Below are 22,282 nucleotides of genomic sequence, written 5' to 3'. Positions count from 1 at the left end.
GTTTTTCTCTTATATGATGGTGTCTCTGCTCCTATCCACTTAGGTGGTTAACAGATCCTTCCCTCTGCACCCACGAGTGGACACATGACCCAGAACGAGTCAGTCAGAGTTCTTCCCAGGACCTTTCTAACAGGGCAGAGGACAGCCTCGTGGGGAAAGCTGAATGGGAGGACAAAGCCGACATATACTGGGCCAGAACGCGCTCTTCAGGGTTTGCAAATTCCTGGCCTGAGTCACGGCTCCCACTCCAGCACTATCCCTTCACCCCCTCTTCGGAGTTGAATCTGTGCCACTTGTGGCCAGAAAAGCGTTTTCTCCTTTCCTTACCCCCTGTCTGTGCTGTGATTGCTGCTAAAATACAGAAAAAAGACAAAGACCTTCTGACTATGAAGTCAGTTGAGAATGTTATGAGAGGTGGTCAATAGAAGCAAGAGAAAAATTGCTTATAAATCCTTCATTCTAAAGAACCAGAGGACTGAAAGCTTCTTCTAGGGTGAGAACCTGGAGGAGCTGAGTGGATGTCTGACTGGGGGCAGGACAGAGGGGAGGCATGTGGAAGGGGCTGCAGAGGAGACTCACTAATGCACGCTCACCACCTGCAGAGACTCAGGGAGGGCATTTTTCTGAGGACCACCTTGTGTCTCGTGTGCTGGTGCAGAGCAAGACCCTCCACACAGCACACACAAAGGTCCAAGCGTGCAGAGGAGAGCTCACGCCAGCAGCCCCTCATACCACCGCAGCTCACCGTTATAGTCCCACCCCCAAATGGCCCCCCAACAACAGCTCCCCTTCTCTGGCTTCTCCAGGGTATCTAGTAGAGGGTAAGAAGCGGGTCCATCCTATGGAGGCTAAAAGGCCATGGTTTGGTCCTCTGGGGTGATGTCCTGTCGCCCTCGGAGGAGGTGTCTTCCTTGCCCCCAAAGGGGTAGACTCTGCGAAGCTGAGACTTCACTAAGTGGTCAAAGGGTGTCACATTAAGTTCCTCACAACTGCACAAATTTTATACCTTCACCTCAGTGATGTCATCCAATGACCCCAACAAAAGGACTATTTCAATGTCCTGAACTTTGCAATCAAGCAGTATATTATGCTTTTCTAGAAGTTTCTGTTCCAGAGAACTCTGAATGATTACAACTTCTTTTTGCCTTTTTCCTACTTCCCTGTGAACAGAGATATGAAAAAGTGGTCATGTCTTACTCATTATCTAAAGCTACATCAAGGAAGAAAAAACACATGTGTTACAGCTTATATGGGAAAAGAGGTTATTTTTTTCCTGTGAGTGCTTACATTTTAGAATTCTCTTATTGATGCTTGTAATTTAAACCTTAACTTTCCTGGGAAAGGTCAGGCATATAATTAAATAACCCCAGGGAGCAGGAACAGAACTACTTTACTCGGGCTAGCAACAATACAGCGCCTTCCTAAGTACTTTGCTTTTAAATCTCAAACCAAGAGAAATAGTATCTTAGCAAGAGACATGTCTTCCCCACTAAGTCATTACACACCTAATAACACCTAATGAAATACCTTCTATTTTTAAATGAGGGCTTGGGGACTTTACCAGTTGAAACAATGGGGACTTTTAAAGAAGACCTTGACACAGGACCAATAATTAAAATAAATTAAGAATTATATGGTTTCTAAGAATATGAAATTTGAAAGATGTTTAAACCAAATATAAGTGTAAAATAAAATTCAAGAGTAAAGGAACTTCAATGCCACTCAAAAACCTGCTGTAGACAAAGAGCTTTTCCTGGTGTCTCTTTAAACACTGTGGGTCTTTAAACAATGGGGGAAACTGTGAAATGCCAAAGCTATGAGCAAAAGCAGAGCTCATTTCACCTGGTCACTTAAGGTCCTGTCCATTCTACAGCAGGACTGTGCTGGACAAGTCAGCGATGCACAATGTTACGGTAGTCATGGCAGCAAACACCGCCTGTCAGGAGCCCATGCTGCTCCACGTGCCCACAAGGAGCCACATACTCAGCGCCAGCACCTGCTCCCCGAGGCCGCACGGGCGTGATCCTCACTGACTGATGAGGACATGAAGGTGTGGCCCGTACACAGCAGAGCTGGGATACAGAGCCACACGGTCTGGCTCCAGGCTCTGCCCCTCCCGGAGCCCGTGAGGCTTGTCACACTGCAGACCAGAGGGGAGATGAGACCGTGGCCAAGGGGCTTGTATGGTAAGGGGTCTCTGCGTTTTCATCTGTCAGAAAGATCTATTCACCCTGAACAACTAGCCGTCTCTCTGGGCTGCCCCGATGAGCTGAGAACGCCACAGAGACAACGTAAGACAACACAAACACCACAGAGGGAACATATGCAAATAATAAGACTTCTTAAATTTCAAATTGATGTTAACCTCTCCACTACTCTGGCTATGGTCTCTCAAAGAGATAAAGTTCTTAATTACCTATCGACAGCCAAGAACTTCTTCCGCTCTTCTTCGATCTGCGCGTGGACCCTCTCTGCGTCGGCATTCTGGGTCACAAACGTGTCTGTCAGCTGCTGCCGCCGGGCCATGAGCTCATCCACCACCTGCAGACAGTTTTCTTCCACCTGAACGGAGACGATCTACGTTGCAGCGTTACCATCGTATAGTGAGGTCGACAGGTCATCTTATCCGTAAAATGAACAGTCCCTCCGAAATAAACCCCATCCGTGTGCTGCCTGGCCCCGGTGCTGTGTGCCTCTGTGCTCAGTTTGGATTCATCCCTCAGCTTGCTGCCCTCTGGCTCTGCTTCCACTGTCAGCGGAAGTGTTTCTGCTTCTGTGACCTCTAACTGGCAGGAAACACACTTTTCCAGACTTTACCTTTTGGTAACGTCCATTACCTCCTCCTTTCTGAAACGCTGGGGCTGCTTGAAACTGCTACTTGGCACCACCCTTTTGGGTCTCTTTACACCCTGTGTGACCACTGCCTCCAGAACACAGGCCCCACTGCTCTCCACGGCCTACCTCTGCCTGGGAGTCTCAACTGTTCACACAGATTTCAATTTGTCCCCACGAAGCAGGCGAGTCTTCCCCTGTGTCTCTGTAGTAACTACTTGTCGGAAGTCGCCGTCTAGATGCCATACAGGCAACCCAGGCTCCACAGGTCCAGAGTTTTTTCTCTTTAACTTTTTCCTCCTATTCACCAACAGCCCATGGCAGAACTCAGGAGTCACCTGGAGCACCCCTCCCCAAATGGCCTCTCTTCCTTCTTTCATTCCTAATAATGTGGGAAGTTGTGATTTTACTCCAAGTATTTCTCAAATCTGCCCCACCCCTCCCCCCACCCCCTCCATCAGTATCAGGACATTTCAGGAGCTCAGTGTTGGGCACCGGAGCCACCCACTAATTACCTTCTTGAGGTTATCAGTGTCTTCTCTACCTCTCTGGAGAGTTTCTTTTAATGTGTTGATCTTATTCCGTTTCTTCTTCAGCTGATTGTGACTGTATTCAATTTGAATATTAAGCCGAGTTTTCTGTTTCTCAAATTCTAATCTAGTATAATTAAAGTCAAGCATTACAACTGGTAAACAGGCTCCCTCAATTCTTATTAGGGAGAATTTCAAATTCAAAAGGAAAAGTACTATGATGAATTCCCATATGGCTATCACTCAGTTTTGTTGCATCTGTAACCTTTCTCAACACCCCCTCCCACCACTGCATTATTTGAAGCGAATTTCAGACATGTGGCTTCCCCTGCAAATAGTTAGTACACATCTCTGAAAGTAAAGTGACTTTTAATACAGAACCATGGATTGTTACAGATAGAAACAATTCCTTAATATCAATCGTTGTCAATGCCAAATTCCTTGAGTCTCATTAATTAAAAAAAAAACAAAACTGGTCATTAAAGTCAGGATCCATACAGTGCTATGGATGTTTTTTGAATATTTTATAATCTATAGATTTCCTCTCCTTTTCTCCTTCTTATGATTTATGTGTTTATTCCTATTTAGCCAGTCAGTCTTCCCAAATAGCTATTCATTCACAAACTTAAAACTTGGGGATTTAAGAACAAGTACTTCCTGATGCACTTTCCTTGAAGTTTCTGCTGCGGGACTCAGTTACACAGGCCGTGTCCAGTGAAGCATTTCTTCACTTGACTGCAGGACACCGCAGTGCTCTGCTCCCAGCCCCTCACAGCTGTTTCTTCAGTGGTTCCTTCTCACCTTCTTGGCCTGCTAACCTTCTCCTGGGATCTCCTTTTTCCTACCTACCATCACGCACTTGTGCTCTGACCTAGTCATAATTTTAAGTACCTCCTGCACACTGACCATTCCAAACCTCATCCTTCCAGTTTGGACCTGGAACTCCTAACTTGGGAATACAACTGCCTCCTCATCTCCACCTCAAGTTTAATGTGCAGGACAGATGCACAATGGCTAAGCTACCAGAAGTAACATAGCATTTAACAAAATCATCAGATGTTAGTCGTAAAATTTGATAAGCCAATTCGCAAAACATAAAAGTAGACTCTATTCAGAGAAAAAACTAGAATATTTAGGAATTAGCTTAGTAAGAACACATAAAATCTTTAGAACATTTTTAAAATTCCAGTAAATGATACAGATGATTGGAATAAATATACTTTATGTTCTTAGAAGACTTAATATTTTGAAGATGTTCTCCCCAAATAAATTCAATGTAACCTTCAATCAGAATTCTAGTTAGAAACTCTATAAATAGTGGTAGGTAGAATTCATTAGAAGTTCAAGTAGACCTGAGAACAAGGAATATGGCAGGGACAAAGAGGATATTTTATAATGGTAAAGGAATTAAGTCAGCAAAAAAAAAGACATAATAATCCCAAACATGTGCGCACCTAGCCACAGGACTAGACGATACTATTGGGTTGTTGGGAAAGTCAAGGAAAAAAATACATCAGGACTTATCCGACAACCCAATAAATACTCTTCTCACTTCTGACTTCACTAGGAATGTTTCTAGCTATTCCATGAAAAGATGATGCTAATTTTAGAATCAAAAGTATCTTCTCATACCACAGGTACCTAACTAATCACATTTTAAGACATTAAACCGGAACGGATGTTGAATTATGTCAACTGTCCTTTTCATCATTTTTAGAGTTATATAGATCATGTGATTTATATCACAGCAGTATTTCCTGACCCTGAGTCACTCTTACATTCCTGGCATGGAGTCCACTAGATAATGTACATTGCTTTGCTGTTGTTTTGCTTGTTTCTATCTAACCTTATTTTATTTGATTATATATAGGTGAGTTTAATTTACAGTTTCTGGATTTTGGCATCAATATTATGCTCATTTCATCAAAAGATGTGTTTCCTTTTGTACACTATGTAAGTTTAAACATTGAACATTTGCATAAATGCGAACACTGAGGGGGCCTCCCTGGTGGCGCAAGGGGTTAAGCACCCCACTGTGAAAACATCCGCAGCCTCTGCAGCACAAGTTTGATTCCAGGCCGGCCAGGGAGCAACCCACATGGTGCAGCAGACCTCTCCTGTCTCCCCACTGCTCCCCTCAGCATTGTATTTCAGTCAGTCTGCCTGTTCTGCTCCTCACCCTGTCTCTGGTGAATCTTCTCACCCCCCGCATCTCTGGCCTGTACCCCGTTTCTTGTATGTATAAATAAATAAACCTTTAAAAAAATGTGAACACTGAGATTACCTGCATCTTTAAAGTTTGCTGAGATGATTCACTGGTGAAACCACACGTGCCTGGTGAATTTGGGAATGGAGTGGGAGGCATTTTCTTTTCCTAAGGTAACTGGCCTCTTTCAATTTTTCTATCTCGTTTTGTGTAATTTTTGGCAATATATTATTTTTTGAAAATTATCAATTTTACCCACATATATGAATATTTACAGAGAATTAAGTAAATTAATGCCTTATTCTCTTAATTACCACTGGGTAATTGCATCCCTCTTCTCTTATTTTTTGTATTTGTGCTTTCTCTCTAAAGAATTTACAAAATAAAAGTATCAGATCTCTTGATAAAAATATAAATATTGACTAGATGTTTCTTTCTTTTTTTTTTTTTTTTTTTTTAAGATTTATTTATTTATTTATACAAGCACTGGGTATAGTCAGAAGTGCGGGAGGGTGAGAGAATTCACCAGAGCCAGAGCAGGGAACAGAACAGGCAGACCGACGACATACACTGCTGAGGGGAGCAGCAGGCGCGGCAGGAGAGATCTGCGCGCCATGTGGGACCCTGAACCGGTGCTGCAGAGGCTACGGCCAGCTTTGCAGCCTAGCGCTCAACCAGTGCACCACCGGGGAGGCCCGACTAGATGTTTCTTGAACTAAGCTGGAGATTACCTCAGTGTAATTTCTTTAAATTATGAATTTGTTACATTTATATGTGTAAGTTGCTCATCAACATCTTTTAATAAAAATACCTTTTTTGATCAATTTCTTGTTGTTGCTTAACATGCTTTTTCTCAAATTCACGAATATTTTCCACGCCAATTTCTTCACAGAAGTGTTGGAAAATATCATCTTCAACCTTTTAAAATATTTCGAAACTGGTTTGATAACTGATTTTAAAAAAGTATATAGACAATGATTAAATCTGTTTTTCCCACCAAGATTTTCTGAATGAGGACAAAAACTAATCCCAAAAAGCATTACTGTTCTCTGAGGGGACAGTGATTTTTTTTTAACTCTATAAACTATGCCCATTTTCAAATTTGTTATTCTGAAAATGAAATAAGAACACTTATCATTGGCCTTATTAAGTATGTTGGTTTTATGAGTTATTTAATACATGTCTGAATATACTTCATGTATATCAGCAATGCCAAAATATAATATCCTACATAAAAAAATAAAATATTCTCGTATACAAGTAGAGTATTAGTAGAAAACTAAGAGAAATGGAGCATAAAATTAAGACTCAAAATGATTTGGATGAACTGGAACAACCCAAATCTAACAAAATAACCTCAATGTCTACAAAACTATGCACTTGTGTGCTATTATAGGATGAGACAGACCTGTTTTAACAACACAACATGTTAAAATTTTTTCAAATTTAGTTGAATATTAATTAAGTATAAATGTGATAGGATGTGACAGTAAATGGCAATTTGCAAAAGCAGATAATCCAAAGTATGGCAGTCACAGCTGCCTGCGCAGGAGTCTGTGGTGCTCTGTGCTAGTCAGTCTTTGACATGCTTCGTCCTGGCCACAGACAGAACAGCAGAGCACCCACGGGGTGGTTACTGTAACTGATCTTAAATCCATGGTAAGTGTTAATGATTAAGGAAACTGGGGGTATTTTATCTAGAAAAGGAGCAAGGTAAGAGTGGTTTTAAATCATGTGATAAAGGCAGAACTACAAACGAGTGGAGGCTCCTGAATGATGGTGTCCTTTTCTAAGGGTCAGAAACAAGTGTGAGCGGAATGGATAGAACAAAAGCTCCTGTCACCTTATAAGCAGAGATTAGATGACCGAGTCTTTGTAGCCCCAAAGTGAAGCACTGTGTTTGGCATATAAGAGATGTTCGAGAATTAATTACCGAGTGAATATGTAACTGTAAAAGATAACCTGAACGACAAAGTTCTTTTCATCGTGGTGTTAAGGACAGTGGGAGGAAAAGAAAAAAAAAAGCCTGTAATTTTTACACGGGGCAAGGAGAGGTGGGAAAACAGAAGAGAGTAACCATGCACTGGCCATCGTCTCTTGAGATGCGCAACAGTGCTCTAAGGGAACAAGGAAGTTAATTTTCAGTCAAGCCAATAAGAAGAGGCGCTTCAGCACGTAGTAAGTTCCAAATCTATACTCTGCCCGCCATATAGTAGTACATGTAACAGCCATGACCTGATCTATCTTTTCTTGAAATTCTTCAATTCTTTGTTGCCGTTCTTTGATTCCTTCACTCAGCATAGTGCACTGTGACTCAATATTCAGCAGTTCACTTTGTAGCTGAGATTGTTCCTAAATACAAAAGAGAAAGATTTCTTTATAATATTGGTACTTTAGCTTTATACTGGGGAGTGAATGTGGAAGTCATTGTTGAGAATAAGGGAAATTCATGATCTAGGGTAAATTCAGGTACGACTGGACAAGACTAATAACCACAAAAATAAAAGTAACCAGAGGATTATCATAATTATGGGATAAAGTGTCCAAATATTAAATAGTACTAAATAAATTGCTAAAATTCTGTGTCTTTAATTTTCTTTAGTCTATAGTACCTGGTAAAAAGCAGCAAGGTGCTTCTTTTTAATCATCTCTAGTTCACTCTGTGAGTATTTGAGTCGTGTATGAGTTCCTTGTAATAGAGTCTGTATTTGTTTCAAATCTGCTTCCTTGCGGAGTGTCTTCATTAAGTCCTAAAAAGGAAGAGAGACATGGTGAGAAAATCTTATAGCAGAAATGCACTTTTAGTGTTAAGTCATAATTCACTGATTTTTACATATAATCACACCTACACTTGCCTTCTGATAGAAGACCTAAGACTAGAGGCCATCAACTTGACCATGATGGCTTTTCATAGCATTGTGCGTGATAGAAAGAGACGTTCTCCCACTCTTTGGACCCAAACTTTTTGACCAGTCTCCGGAAATTCTTCATAGGGAAGAATTAGGAGATCATTTATCAAACGTGAATCTCAGTAATGTTTTAATTAATTAAAACTGCATTCGAGTTACCTATAACTGGAGGACTCCTCACCCAACATAGTATGTCTTTCTTTTCAGTTGTTTTATGTCCACCAGTTGAGTAATCTTGCCAGGATACCTCTTTGTATCAAAAATTAGTTGTTAATATATACAAAGAAGAGAAATAGGAAAAGAAAATCTAAAAGCATTCTATTTTAGTATCTGTCAAAGTTGACATTTCAAATAATTGACATTTTAAATAAGGAATTAAAATAGTCAGTAAAATAAATAATATTTTGATAAATGGCAAGACAGCTGGTAAAATAAACTGGATATCCATTCATCAACATAAATTCCAGATGAATAAAAATATAAATGTTACATACACAAAAGCACCAAAAGAAAGCATTGCTGAATTTCATTTGTTATCTTCAGAAAGAATATGGTCTTTTGAACATGACATTAAAATCCAAAAGTTCTAAAAGATTAACTTACTTGGTTACATAGATTAAACACATGTATACCACACATGCACTCCAATGTAAAAAAGACGATAATAAAAAGGAATAGATTTTTGATACACACAACATGAATCTCAAAAGCACTGAGAGAAAGCATGACACAAAAGACTAGTGACTATGTGATTCCATTTATATGAAATTCTGAAAGAGGAAAAACCATAATGATAGAAAGTGGGTCAGGTAGCAAGGTCCAGCGGGTTGAGGGAGGGGACAGCTATAAAGGAGACTCGGGGAATTTGGGGGTTAGGAAAATGTTCTTTATCATGATTGTGGGGGAAGGTTACATGAAACATACATTTATCAAAATTTATTGAACCATATACTTAAAATTGCAGACTGCTGTATATAAGTTATTCTTCAAAAAAGCTGACTAAAAAAGCAAACTCAACATATATTTATAATGTATGGGATAAGTGTCCAAATATTAAATAGTCCTAAATAAATTGCTAAAATTCTGTGTCTTTAATTTTCTTTAGTCTATAGTACCTGGTAATTTATTTTATTATACAAATAATTTTTATAGTAATAAGACAACCTAGCAGAAAGATGTATGCAGGAAATAAATATATAAGCATTATTTTAAGCATTTTATCTAGATTATCTGATTTAATACCCTAAAGGAAGGTATTTGTGTTATTTCCATTTTACAGATGAGGAAACTAAGGTACAAACAGGGCTAGGTAACTTGCCCAAGGTCACACTGCTATTAAGTGACAGAGCCAGGATTCAAACTAAGGTAGTGTAGTTATGGAATTGAAAATCTCAGGGACTCTGTTTTTCTCCCTCTAAAGAATGTTTAACACCACACTATTTTAATAGCAAAACCCAAAAATGTTCATTATTGGAGACAGGTTAAAAAGAAAACCTGTGCAACAAACTACCAGGCAGAATTCATTAAAAATAAAGTGGATCTCTACACACTAAAATAAAAACAGGTGCTGTTGTGAAAATAAATGAAAAAACTTGTAAATATTTATAGCAAAAATCTGCTACAAAACTAAAATAGGAAACATAGTATGTATATTGGCACATACAGAGAAAATTTCCAGAAGCTATATACCAAATTGTGGTTAGTAAATACCACTGAGCTATAATGATAGGTAAGGGAAATTTTTTTATTTATTATTTATTCCATTCTGCTTTATTTGAAAATTTTCAACAGTATGTGATACTTTATTACCAAAACAAACAAACAAACCCAGCTTAAAAATGCAATTATCTTACTTAGTATTCTGTAACTTTTATAACATGGATTTACCTTTAATTCTTGGATTAACTGACCCCTTCTGTCTCTTAATTTCTTTAATTCTTTTTCATCCCAGCATCTAGCCTTGTATTTTAAGTCACTTGACCCTCCAGAGATCACCCCAGATTTTAAAAATAATGTTCCATCAAGAGATACTGTCTGCAAAATTAAAAATATTTTACCTTGGTGAAATATAAAGAAGATAAAGACAATACACCAATTTTTACAGCTAAGAATTTGTAGATGTGCAAAATCACTGTACCTTACTAGTAAATACCTAGCTTATTAAGGGACACAGTAAATAAACAAACCATAAATATAAAACCCTGTTTGAAGGCCCAAAGCAATTGTAGGCAACAGATCAACAGCAATTTAAAAGGTTCTAAGTAAATTGCCTATTAATGCCAAATGTATTTGATATTGAGAAGCAAACACCGAGAACATTTGAATTTAATATATTTTACATTATACATAATCCTACATTTTGAAGAATCTGATACCGCAGGTCAATGGCATCTTATGAAAGCAGCCTTAATAACTCCACCCAGTGGCCCTCCCAAGAGGTACTCAGCACTATCTACTTCTTGTGTATTACCAGGAAATACTGCTGCATAAGCAATCACATGGCACACATCTCCTTTCTCCATTTCTTAAACAACTCCACCCTGTTCTGTTACTACTTTTCTGTAACTGAGCCCACCTTGGCAGGCACCCACTGTTAGCACAGAGAACTTCCTTATTTTTAAGGCTGAACAACATTCTGCTCTACGAGTGTGCTATAATTTTATAGATCAGTCTTGCATGGATTGTTTCCAATCGTTCCTGTTATGAGTAAGTGTAGATATCCACAATGCGTGGTGCGCGCGCGCGCACACACACACACACACACACACACACACACACACACACACGTCGATCTGCATGCAAAGCTCCTAGAAAGTACAACTGGCAGAAATGCCCTTCACAGAGCTGGTGCGCAAGGCGCTCCCCAGCAGAGAGGGCGGCGTGACCCACACAGCACTGTCAACATTTGGGCGCTGATTGACCTGACAGGTGGGACCAGTACTTCCGTGTAAGTTGAACATGCACTGCCCATATTTTAAGTAACAGTTTCATGTTTAAGAATAATCAGAGCTCCTTCTATGAAAATAAGTTTGTTCGTCTCATTTGTCTATTTTTTCCCACTTTTTGTTCTTTATTAATCTGTAATTAATAGAATGAATTGTATGATACCCCATGTTTGCCATGTCTTTTATCTTACTTATTATAGATTTTGTCATCTAGAATTAAAAAAAATGTTTATGTGAATTTAACCATCTTTTACAGCATCTAAGTTTTTGTCATATTAGAAAGGTCAATCTCTGAAATTGAGATAAAATTTCCCATGGTTTCTCTTTTACTGTTAGAGTTTAATCTTTTCTATTTACATTTCTAATCTATCTGGATATAAGCTATGAAGTTTAGATTCAACTATATTTTATTCCAGATGGTATTCAGTTTTTCCAGATTATAGCTGCCCCATTGCTAGTTCTCTTGTTCAGTATGTGCCATTTTTTGAAAAGGGATCTTTTTACAAATTATCTAGCTGGTTAATGATAATTTTCTGGATTTGTTTTTTGCTATACCACACAGAAAGAATAAAGCATAAACAGTCTTTCTATTAGAAAAATCTAGAGTAACAACCACAAGTCTACAGGAGAAGGAAGCAAATAATTGTTTCTCTTGGCCAAGGATAATGGATGGAATAATCACATGTTTAAAAAGATTCCAAATTTTTAAATTCTGTTGCATAAATATTTTATAATTTAAATATTTTTAAAAACCGTAATGACCAACTACAGCTAACAGAATCACTGTAATTTATGCTATACAGCTTAAACTGTATATAGCTTATTTGTACACTATAGTTTATAAACGAACTAAAATATCTTGCAATGGTACTCGCAGTATCTAAATAAAGAAAATTCTAGAACATGACATTTAGCTTATGGGAAAATATGAATTCCATGAAAAACAAAAGCACACACTGAAGAGATATTACTTCTAAAAAAAGTGACATGTTTCCAAGTGTATTATGCATCTTAAGACATTCTTTAATGTCTCACCTAACACCTAAAATGGTAATAAGGCATGCTACTGTGAACAAGACAGTACCATAAATATTTGTTAAATGAAGGAATAAAGCCTTACCTTCGTGTGACTTCTTTAAGTTGACCATACAAATCTTCAAAAATCAATTTTAGCATAGTTAACAAGATAGCAAAATAAGGAATATACCTTAATAGCTATAGTTCCCTTATTATAAATGTTCAAATTTAGCAGGTACTAAAATATATGACAAGTTAATAAAAGGTAAATCAATAAACTTAACACTTACAATTTCTACCTTTCATAAAAATAGCCTCCTAAGTATTAATTTGAAATCCTGGACATTCTAGATGAAATGTGTTAACGCTATTAAAGAATACCATTGGGCAGTATAATGGCATTTGGCATGCTATTACTTAATTTAATTCTTATAACTCTGGAAAAGGTACAGTTTTAAATGTGAAAACTAAAATTAGATGTTAACAAACTTATCTGAAGCCATATATTCAATGACTAAAAAGCACCAGAGGCCTTCATACCTTACATCCTTAGGTACTACGTTAGACTTGATTATAAATGTAGTTTTAGAAAAACACTGTCAGATAATTTGAGGAATTTAACATTGCTTAACTCAATGTGAACTCTATTCAACTGAAGGTAAAAAATACTTATTTTACTTAAAGCCAAAAGCATTCCCTAGAGAGACGAGTATTAGTAACTTCATCCCAGGTGTGCACTATGCCCTCCACTGTGTTAGGACCTGGGCTGTGTAAAAGGACAGTTAGTATCTCCCTTGAGCTATGGAAGAATCAACCCAGAAAACAAAGTGTCTGAACCTTTCCTGGTACTCAGGTACACATGTGCAAAATATGTAAATTCAGAGAAAACCAGAGATTTAGCAAGGAAATTTATTCCATGAAAATAACTGCTTCAGGTTAATATTACTATATTACAATTCCTAAAATATAACTTATGACATAGGGAAATGCTCTAGAAGTTCATTTTTTGAAGACGCACTGAACACTGTGAAAACTATGAAAGCAGTAGCCGCCTGTGGGCTACGCTGGTCTGCCTTATGAAAGAGAACACACGACAGACAGCATGGGCACACCCTGACGCGATGCTCTCGTACATACCGCTCCACATTACCCAACAGTGCACCCAAGTCTTACTTTCCGTCTCTCGGGTCCGCTGAATGCAACATGCCTTGCTTCTTCCACAGTCTCACAGACAAGGCCGTTTCCACACACAAACTGAATTACTTTCTTCAGCTGAGGACACTGAGTCTTTATGACATCAATCACCATTTTACAGCCTTTAATCTCCCTCAGTCGTTCATTGATTGGCTTGATCTAAAAGGTTTAAAAAATACTTGACACATTAGATCCACTGAGATTAAAACCGCTCAGTACCTTCTTTCCCACAAGACAAATATGACAGCAAGACAAATACAAACACGACAGCAAGACAGGAGTGTGCCCTTGTTAGGTGCAACAGGTCTGACGAGAACCTGATGAACAGATACACCCCACTGTCGGGTCATGTAATACTACAAACACGCGCACCACCAACAGCCAGAATGTGTAATTTCCACACTTGACTTGGTTCCTAATTAGTGGGAACATGCAACACATAAGCTCTCCAGGCTCAAAGTCATAAACTGGTGGGAAATAATACTTTCAGGCATGTGTCGAAAGAGGGGCACATTATGAAGCTCAAACAACTATTTCAGGCTGAAATGATGAGGAAAGACTTTAGACCTTCTTTGATACAATTTTGAAGTTGGGATTATAAATAGGTCAAGATCTAAGAAAACAGCAACTATTGATTTCATTTCTGTAAAAGAAAGCAAAGTAAAAACCCTAACTATAAACATAACCTGTACGCATCTACTCAAGAACACGTATTTACATAAATTTGCATCATGGGAGTGATCTGAAGCAGTTACAAATAAGGAACTGGGCATCAAGAATGGGTAAGAGGGCCTCCCCGGTGGCGCAGCGGTGGAGCGCTGGGTTGCGAAGCTGCCCGCAGCCTCTGCGGCGCCGGTTCGATCCCCGGCTGCTCCCCGGCCACCGGAGGAGGGTCCCACATGGCGCGCAGACCTCTCCTGCCGCCCGCTGCTCCCCTCAGCAGTGTCCTTCGGTCCTTCTGCCTGCTCTGCTCCCCGCTCTGGCTCTGGTGAATCCTCTCACCCTCCCGCGCTTCTGACTGTACCCAGTGCTTGTATAAATAAAACAAACAAACAAATAAATAAATAAAACATGCCTCTAAATAAAAAATCAAAAAAATATATGTAAAAAAAATGTGCTGAAAAAAATCTTTTTTTTTTTTTTTAAATTTTTTATTTTATTTATTTATACAAGCACTGGGTATAGTCAGAAGCGCGGGAGGGTGAGAGAATTCACCAGAGCCAGAGCGGGGAGCAGAGCAGGCAGAAGGACCGAAGCACACTGCTGAGGGGAGCAGCGGGCGGCAGGAGAGGTCTGCGCGCCATGTGGGACCCTCCCTCAGGTGGCGGGGGAGCAGCCGGGGATCAAACCGGCGCTGCAGAGGCTGCAGGCAGCTTCACAGCCCAGCGCTCAACCGCTGCGCCACCAGGGGAGGCCCTGAAAAAATCTTAAGCACAAAATAAACAGGATTTTTGACTGTCAGATGAATTAGATCTCAGTGGGCAAAAGACACTGCAGAAGTGTGGAAGGGGACCTGGGCTGTGTGAGCGCAGGCAGCCCTTGCTGAGACCCGCTCTGTGCCAGACATGGTGCCAGCTCAACTTGTGATGGGGCCTTGCTGTGATCCAGTAAGGTATGGATTAATTTCTCTATTTCACAGATGAAGAAAATGAAATCAGAAAAATTAAGAACAAATTAGGGAGAACTTATCAGAAGTGGGGCTGTGATTCAAATGCAAGCCAGCCCCACTTTAGGGCATGTGCTTGTAGCCACTATGCAGTCTGCCTGCAGCTCAGGGTACTGGAAGCTGGACCAAGGAGAATGTTTTCTTTAGTAGGCCACGGGAGTCACCAACAGGCAGCAATGGTAATAATGACAGAGTTTCTGCCTCACCAGTTCAGACTTCTGATACTCTGAAGTCTCTTAATACAGATCTCCAAGGCTCAAAATTGAGCCCGCTCCCCTGAGAGCCCACTGATGTTCACTGGACTGCACATCTCCAGGCCAGACTCTGGCTGGCATCTCACCGACAGGCCACGTGTCTTCACAGCCTGCACTTTGCTGTGGAACGGAATGACAGTTGTGGGTGGAATGGGACACTGCTGGAGCAATGTCCTCAAAATCACCAAGTTCCAGCCATTGCAAAACCAGATTAGGAAAAGGATAGGACGCTGACATTATCCTTCGCTTACCAGCACGTTAACACCAGCCATTCAAATGACTGGCTGGCTCGCATCCAAGTGATGATGTTTTTTAATCACTGCCACAGCTAGAGGAGAGGAAGACAGACTTGGAAAGACAAGCTACCAGCACTACTAAATACTAGACATTACAAATGTCTCACGTCAAGGTAATCTAGAGCGAGGAATGTCTCAGGTTCAGCTCTTTCCTCCTTCAGAAATCGAATGCAGTCTCTGGCTACCTTCTCCGAGGTTACAACGATGGCAACCATGTACCGGCCGAAGAGTTTAGTAACAGCCAGCTGGTATTTCTTGTGGATAGGATGACACAGGTCAAGCAGTCTTCCAAACTTGGCAGGTTTCAAAAAACGAGAGAAAAATAATTTAGTGAGGAACATAATTCATTATTTCCTAATATAACCAAGCAGCAAGATCAAAACCTAATTTTATAAAAGTATAGACATAACTAAAGAGTCTTAATTAAATTATATGTAAGCTCCATTATGAAATGTTTATTCCAGTGTGCCACACTGTCAACAGTGATGAAGAGGCCCGCCTTACCAAGGCACTGAAATAGTTGACAAAGCTGCAGTAAGAGTCATCACTCGTTCCCTCACCCATTAAGTCACCTATGAGGCCCTCCCATGGGTAGGTACCGAGCTAGAACTGGGCAAACACTACTGGATAACACACTCCCTGACCTTACAGAGCCTTCAATAGAGAGGGGTAGAAGGATACAACAGTAAAAACACTCATGTACAAAGCAGAGTGGTAACGGAGGCTGTGATAAAACTGAAACGCAGAGAGCGCTGGAGTATCTAACATGGGTCAGGTTAACCTGAGAAAAGAGGGAAGGCTTCCCCCCCAGGAAGTGTTATTTGATATCGGAAGTACGGTCAAGAATTAACTAGACTGGGCCTCCCCAAGTGGTGCAGGCCGTTGAGTGCTGCGCTGTGAAGCTGTCCGCAGCCCCTGCAGCGCGGGTTCGATCCCGGCTGGCTGGCAAGGGTCCCACATGGTACGGCAGACCTCTCCTGTCACACCCGCTGCTCCCCTCAGCAGTGTATTTCATCAGTCTGCCTGTTCTGTTCCCGCTCTGTCTCTGGTGAATCCTCTCACCCTCCCGTGCATCTGGCCTGTACCCCAGGTCTTGTATAAATGAATAAATCAATCAATCTTAAAAAAAAAAAAAAAAAAAAAAAAGGGCCTCCCCGGTGGCGCAGTGGTTGAGCGCTGGGTTGCGAAGCTGCCCACAGCCTCTGCAGCACTGGTTGAATCCCCGGCTGCTCCCCGGCCACCGGAGGAGGGTCCCACATGGCGCGCAGACCTCTCCTGCCGCCCGCTGCTCCCCTCAGCAGTGTACTTCGTCGGTCCTTCTGCCTGCTCTGCTCCCCGCTCTGGCTCTGGTGAATTCTCTCACCCTTCCGCGCTTCTGACTGTACCCAGTGCTTGTATGAATGAATGAATAAACAAACAAACAAACAAACAAATAAATAAGTAAATAAAATCTTAAAAAAAAATTAACTGGACTTAAGTCCAAAAACTTTACTGGAAAATGCTGAGTATCAGTGCTCCATGTAATATCTGGAAATTCAATCATCTATCTTTAGACTGTTCCATTTGCTAGATTCTAATTTAAGAACACCATTTTTATTAAATGATAGGTCATCCTCTTTCATGTTTATTATCTTGCTCTTTTTCTTCGCCACCCACCCATGATTAAGTCAAGTCTTTCTTGTAGATCAGTAATTTGATTTCTCAATTGTAACCCATTCCTTATTATTCCCAAGTTATTGGTTCAGTAACAATGTTTATTCTTGATTTGCTTTTTTAGCTTTACATATTCATTTTTCTAAATTGTTTTACCTCACATTTGAATCTGGTTTCATAAGTTCGAGCTCTTATTAAATTGCCCACAGCACAAAACACGTAATGGGAGATTGTGTTTTGGAAACTTCCAGACAAAGCTGACTTCAAATCGTTTTTAATTATTCTTTTTATTCTCCATGTCTACAGCTGCCATATAGATATTTTTAAACTTGCTTATGCTTAATGTGGGCAGTTCTGTTCAGAGCTTTTATCTGTTGTGATGAACAACTCTTATCCCCTCTCCCAAGCTGAGGCGGTCATCTCCGAGCACCAGTTCCCAAGTGAAGTATGTCCTGTTCTTTCTACTTTCTTAGCACTGAAGGGCTTAGAGGGGAGGGGAGGAAGAGATAAGGCTGTGCATGTACTTTGCTTGAATGCCTAAGGACATGCTCTTTCTTCTGAGCTTTAAATTGATGACCCTAAGTTTAATTAATAACCAAAGTCCCTCTACGTTGGGGGAGAGGGTTTGGCACTGGTCTCTCAACCTGATGAGGAGCACTAGAGTCTTCACTTCCACCTAAGCGCGTAAGAGGTTCATGCTAGCTGATTCATTAGTTTAATCAAAAGGAAAGAAATACATAGAAGATTGCTTCTTGCTAGATTAAGGGATGCTAGGTGAAAATGCCTAGGAATTAACATAAACTTATCAGTTTATTTTCTGTACTGTTAAAAAGTCAACGTTACACTTCACCTTTTATCTTTATTATTTTTTTAAAATCTGAGACTATCACCATTTTCTGAAGTTTATGGCATTATATATGTGAGCCTCATTTTAGTTTGATCTCTGAGCTATTTTTTAAAAAATCAGTTTTAGTCATTTTGTTAGATATTGGGGGGAGGCTACCAGCCTTACTCCTTGATAGTTATACAGAAATTAAGACTAACATTTAAAAGTCAGAAAGTCAAAAATAATGCTGAAAATGAGATAAGATGGGGTAGTCAGAGAGAGAGAGGAAAACCCATGAGTGTGGCATCACGAGCACCACTGGACTGTGTCTCAACAGTGCAAGTGGTTAATAGTGTCAAATGCTGAAATTATGAACTGCACTCGTGTTTGTGACAGGAGTGAGGTGCCAGACCTTAACACCAAAGGAAATAATCCTGTGACGCGGACACTACAAGTGACAGGCTAGACAGTCCTGTATTGGGCTAATGAAATATACTAGCAATCCTGGATGCAGAGTCAGATTTACAGAATAACCCTTTCTTCAAAAGTACGACCATGACGTACGCAGGGAAAACTGAATCATGAAGAACATGAGGTGTGAGGCTGTGGGGTGGTGGTGGAGGACAGGGGTCCAGACTACTTCATGGCAGTTGCATCTGTTGGGGATACTGGCCATAACTTGGACTTACTAGGTAATGTGTTCATGTTTTCCCCAATGATCACATATCTATAAATACCAGTGGAAGTTATTTACATTTTACCCTTATTTATTTATTCATACAAGCACTGGGTACAGTCAGAAGTGCGGGAGGGTGAGAGAATTCGCCAGAGCCAGAGTGGGGAACAGAACAGGCAGACTGACGAAGTACACTGCTGAGGGGAGCAGCGGGAGGCAGGAGAGGTCTGTGCACCATGTGGGACCCTCGCCGGTGGCCGGGGATTGAACCGGCGCTGCAGAGGCTGCGGGCAGCTTCACAGCCCAGCGCTCAACTGCTGCGCCACCAGGGGAGGCCCTATCCTAATTATTTACTGTACTATTTTAAGTAAAAATAAATTATCAGGACAAAACTTAAAGATTTCTGTTATAATTTTACTTGCTAATAATGGTAATATTTTTAACCCCAATTAAGAAAACTTAGTCATTTTCTTTCAATTAAATACTCATTTCTAGTTACCACAGAATCTGGGTACAGTCTTTTAAGGTGTTCCAGAACCTCTGCTCTCCTTTGCTGACGTTTCCCCTCATGAGTTTCAATCCCAGCAGTCTGCAGCTCACTTCTAAGAAGATTCAACTCTTCATTAACTTCAGACATTCTTGATTTAGTTTTTTCAATTTCACTCACTAGGGTTTCCTCTTGTTGTTTTTTCTCTTTCAAGCAATCCCTATGTAATAACAACAAATTGTGATGCAAAAAGAAAACTCAAAATTTAAGAATTGTAAGATACAATACATACTCTGGTCTGGCGTTACAGAGGCATAGAGAACTCTATTAATTTTAGATAAGGAAAAATACATAAAATAAACCTTAGACCAAACATTCTCATTCTTTGTTAGTTCAAAAGATACATATTTCTGGATACTGAAAAAGTGAGACTAGATCACTGTAACTAGAGCTTAAAAATAACTAAATACCAATTAAAAAGAAATTTTTAGTGTTAGAATACTTAAGTCGAACTTGGTAACTTTTTATTATTCAATAGCAATGCCAAAATAGTTTTAAGTCTCACCAGTGGTAAGTATGTTCTCAAAGTTTAAGTATTTTATTTTTTATATGGCTAAGTATAATTTTCAACTTTCTACAATGAAATGACAATCAATGGAGGATGAGATTTATACAGCAGGAATATTCACCTAATGAATATGCCAGAAATATAACAGATCTTTGAGATATAAGAACGGTGCAAGGAATTAATTTCTTTACAATACCTACATGCATGTTTTTGTATACTCCTCCAGCTTCTCTATTCGCTTTTTATGATCTTCTATTTGTTCTTTTATTTGTTTTAGATTTTCCTAAAATAGGAAATGAAATCTAAAATCAATTAGAGCAATCCCAAATGAAATTGATTTTTTTCATGATATGCCTAGGATTTGCTATAATGTCATAAAAGCTGTTCTAACTTTGAAATATATCAAATATAAATATATGAAAAATTTTATGCAATTTTATTTTGCAAGGCAGTATGGTACAGAGCTTTGATATTATAGGAATCAGGGTTCAAATCCTGGCTGATAAATAACAAGTTTACTCTGGCCACTTCAAACTGTTAGGGGGGCTATTTTCAAACATGTATATACAGTTCTTATGTGTCTCTCACACTAATCGATTCAGTATTTATTCATTGGTTACCATGTGCTAGGAGTCAGAGATATAATATCGAGCAGAACAGAGTTTTCTGTCTACAAGGAGTGAATTCTGGTGGGATAGACAATAAAAAGCAGTAGTGATGTAACAGTGTTTAATAGTCTAATATAAAGGAAACTTTAAGGCAACTACAAGCTAGATGGAGGACTCCACAGAAAATGTGCTCTATTTATTAAATTCAAGTTCTGTGTTAGACTCCTACTGGGTAAGTCTTTAACCTTCCCCCAATTCACGCCGCACCATAGCAAAATTAGTCTGTCCTGCTCCTTTGCTAATGATCTAAAACCAGAAGTCTACAGAAGTAGAACTTTTTTTTTTTAATAGGCAGCAGCAGGAAAGAGACTGCCAGTTTTCAAGTGGAAAAGGATAAAATATTCCATGATGATAAGTACCTCACTGCACTCATTTGTCACACAAATTCACTGAACAAATATCTAGATGTCACAGTTATAAAAATGAGCAAGGTGCAATTTCCGTTTTGAAATCCTACTATCTCACTTAAGAATTCCATTCAAAGAGGAAAAACCAAGATTAGTGAAGGAGGGACACCAAGTTTAGTCACTAGAAACATCGGCCCTGCTTTCCTCTGGCCTCCTAGGGATTGCGTCCCTTCATGGGCATCGTTTAGTGTGCCAGCTGGGTCTCTAAGTGGTAACCACCTTGGAGAAGAGCTCAGAATCCAAGCCAGACTTGGCTGAAGTTGAAGAATAGCCTTTACTGGAGGAAATGGAAAAGGCCAGCATCAACCAGAAAGAAGGAACTTCCCTTTCTTCTCGTATTCTCCCAGGGAGAAGGCAGGGCTGGCGTGCTTTGCTGGGACACAGAATGAGACTGACCAGAGACATGGCATTCTGGATTTGGGATGCCAACCAATCACGCTAGTTGTGGGACAGCCAACTACTGCCCCGCAGGACCAAACAATATTGGGACCTGTGGAAAGTTACAGCCCTTCCTGTCCAGAGGAAACTCAGTGTGGTCTTCTATCTCTCTCTGCTCCATCGTGTCATTTCTCCTTCTGTTGGTGTTTTGCTTTCCAAAGAAAACAGCAATTTGCCAACACTTACTGATATGCACTAAGTACAGGGTTTATGATGGATGCCACTGAGAATCCTGCCGTTCAAAGCATCCTGTCTAGCAGAGTTTAAATGAACTGCACTTCTTCAGTCTGATCAGAGTCCTTAATATAGATGAAGAACAATGGGTGAGTAGATGAGGAAAGATTCTTTTCAATTTTTTGAAAGGTGGGTGGAGAGAAAGGAGCACCAGGGAAGGCTTTGCGGTGTGAGTCAACAACAGAATTCACAGGTAAAGATGAGCGGGTTTTCCCCAAACTGCATGTGCAAAGGGAAGTGTGCAATGAGCATCTATAGAAATCACTGTTCAATTTTATGCGATACAAATTATACAAGGGTTTAGAAGTAACTGCTGCCGTTACTATGTTTTTCCTCGTTCACAAAATGCCCTCTCTTCTATTTATACGGCTAGGTTACACCCTGCTAGCTGTGCATTCACCTGCTAGGTCTGAGTCTCAATGAGAGGCAGTAGTGCAGAGGGGAAGAAGGCTCATTCTGGACACAAGGTGTCTGTC

The 22,282-nt window shown here is 40.0% G+C and overlaps 1 protein-coding gene across 2 annotated transcripts in view; it reads right to left on the bottom strand.

Moving 5' to 3' along the window:
- SMC1B (structural maintenance of chromosomes 1B) overlaps positions 1-22,282 on the bottom strand; it is a 39,874-nt gene that overhangs the window by 7,768 nt on the left and 9,824 nt on the right. For both annotated transcript variants that reach the window (XM_037513393.2, XM_054695978.1), the window contains exons 8-18: positions 20,260-20,342; positions 19,504-19,711; positions 15,957-16,142; positions 13,613-13,792; positions 10,365-10,511; positions 8,181-8,318; positions 7,804-7,920; positions 6,380-6,486; positions 3,348-3,489; positions 2,417-2,562; positions 1,007-1,160 (exon numbers count right to left, since the gene is read on the bottom strand). In XM_037513393.2, coding sequence (XP_037369290.1) covers positions 1,007-1,160; positions 2,417-2,562; positions 3,348-3,489; positions 6,380-6,486; positions 7,804-7,920; positions 8,181-8,318; positions 10,365-10,511; positions 13,613-13,792; positions 15,957-16,142; positions 19,504-19,711; positions 20,260-20,342 — 1,608 coding nt within the window. The remainder of the gene's footprint in view (positions 1-1,006; positions 1,161-2,416; positions 2,563-3,347; positions 3,490-6,379; positions 6,487-7,803; positions 7,921-8,180; positions 8,319-10,364; positions 10,512-13,612; positions 13,793-15,956; positions 16,143-19,503; positions 19,712-20,259; positions 20,343-22,282) is intronic.

The sequence above is a fragment of the Talpa occidentalis genome, unplaced genomic scaffold, assembly GCF_014898055.3.
Source record: "Talpa occidentalis isolate TD23 unplaced genomic scaffold, MPIMG_talOcc4v2.1 talOcc4.16, whole genome shotgun sequence".
NCBI classification, from domain to species: domain Eukaryota; kingdom Metazoa; phylum Chordata; class Mammalia; order Eulipotyphla; family Talpidae; genus Talpa; species Talpa occidentalis.
The sequence above is the reverse complement of the archived record's forward strand: the minus strand, read 5'-3'. Positions and strand labels throughout refer to the sequence as shown.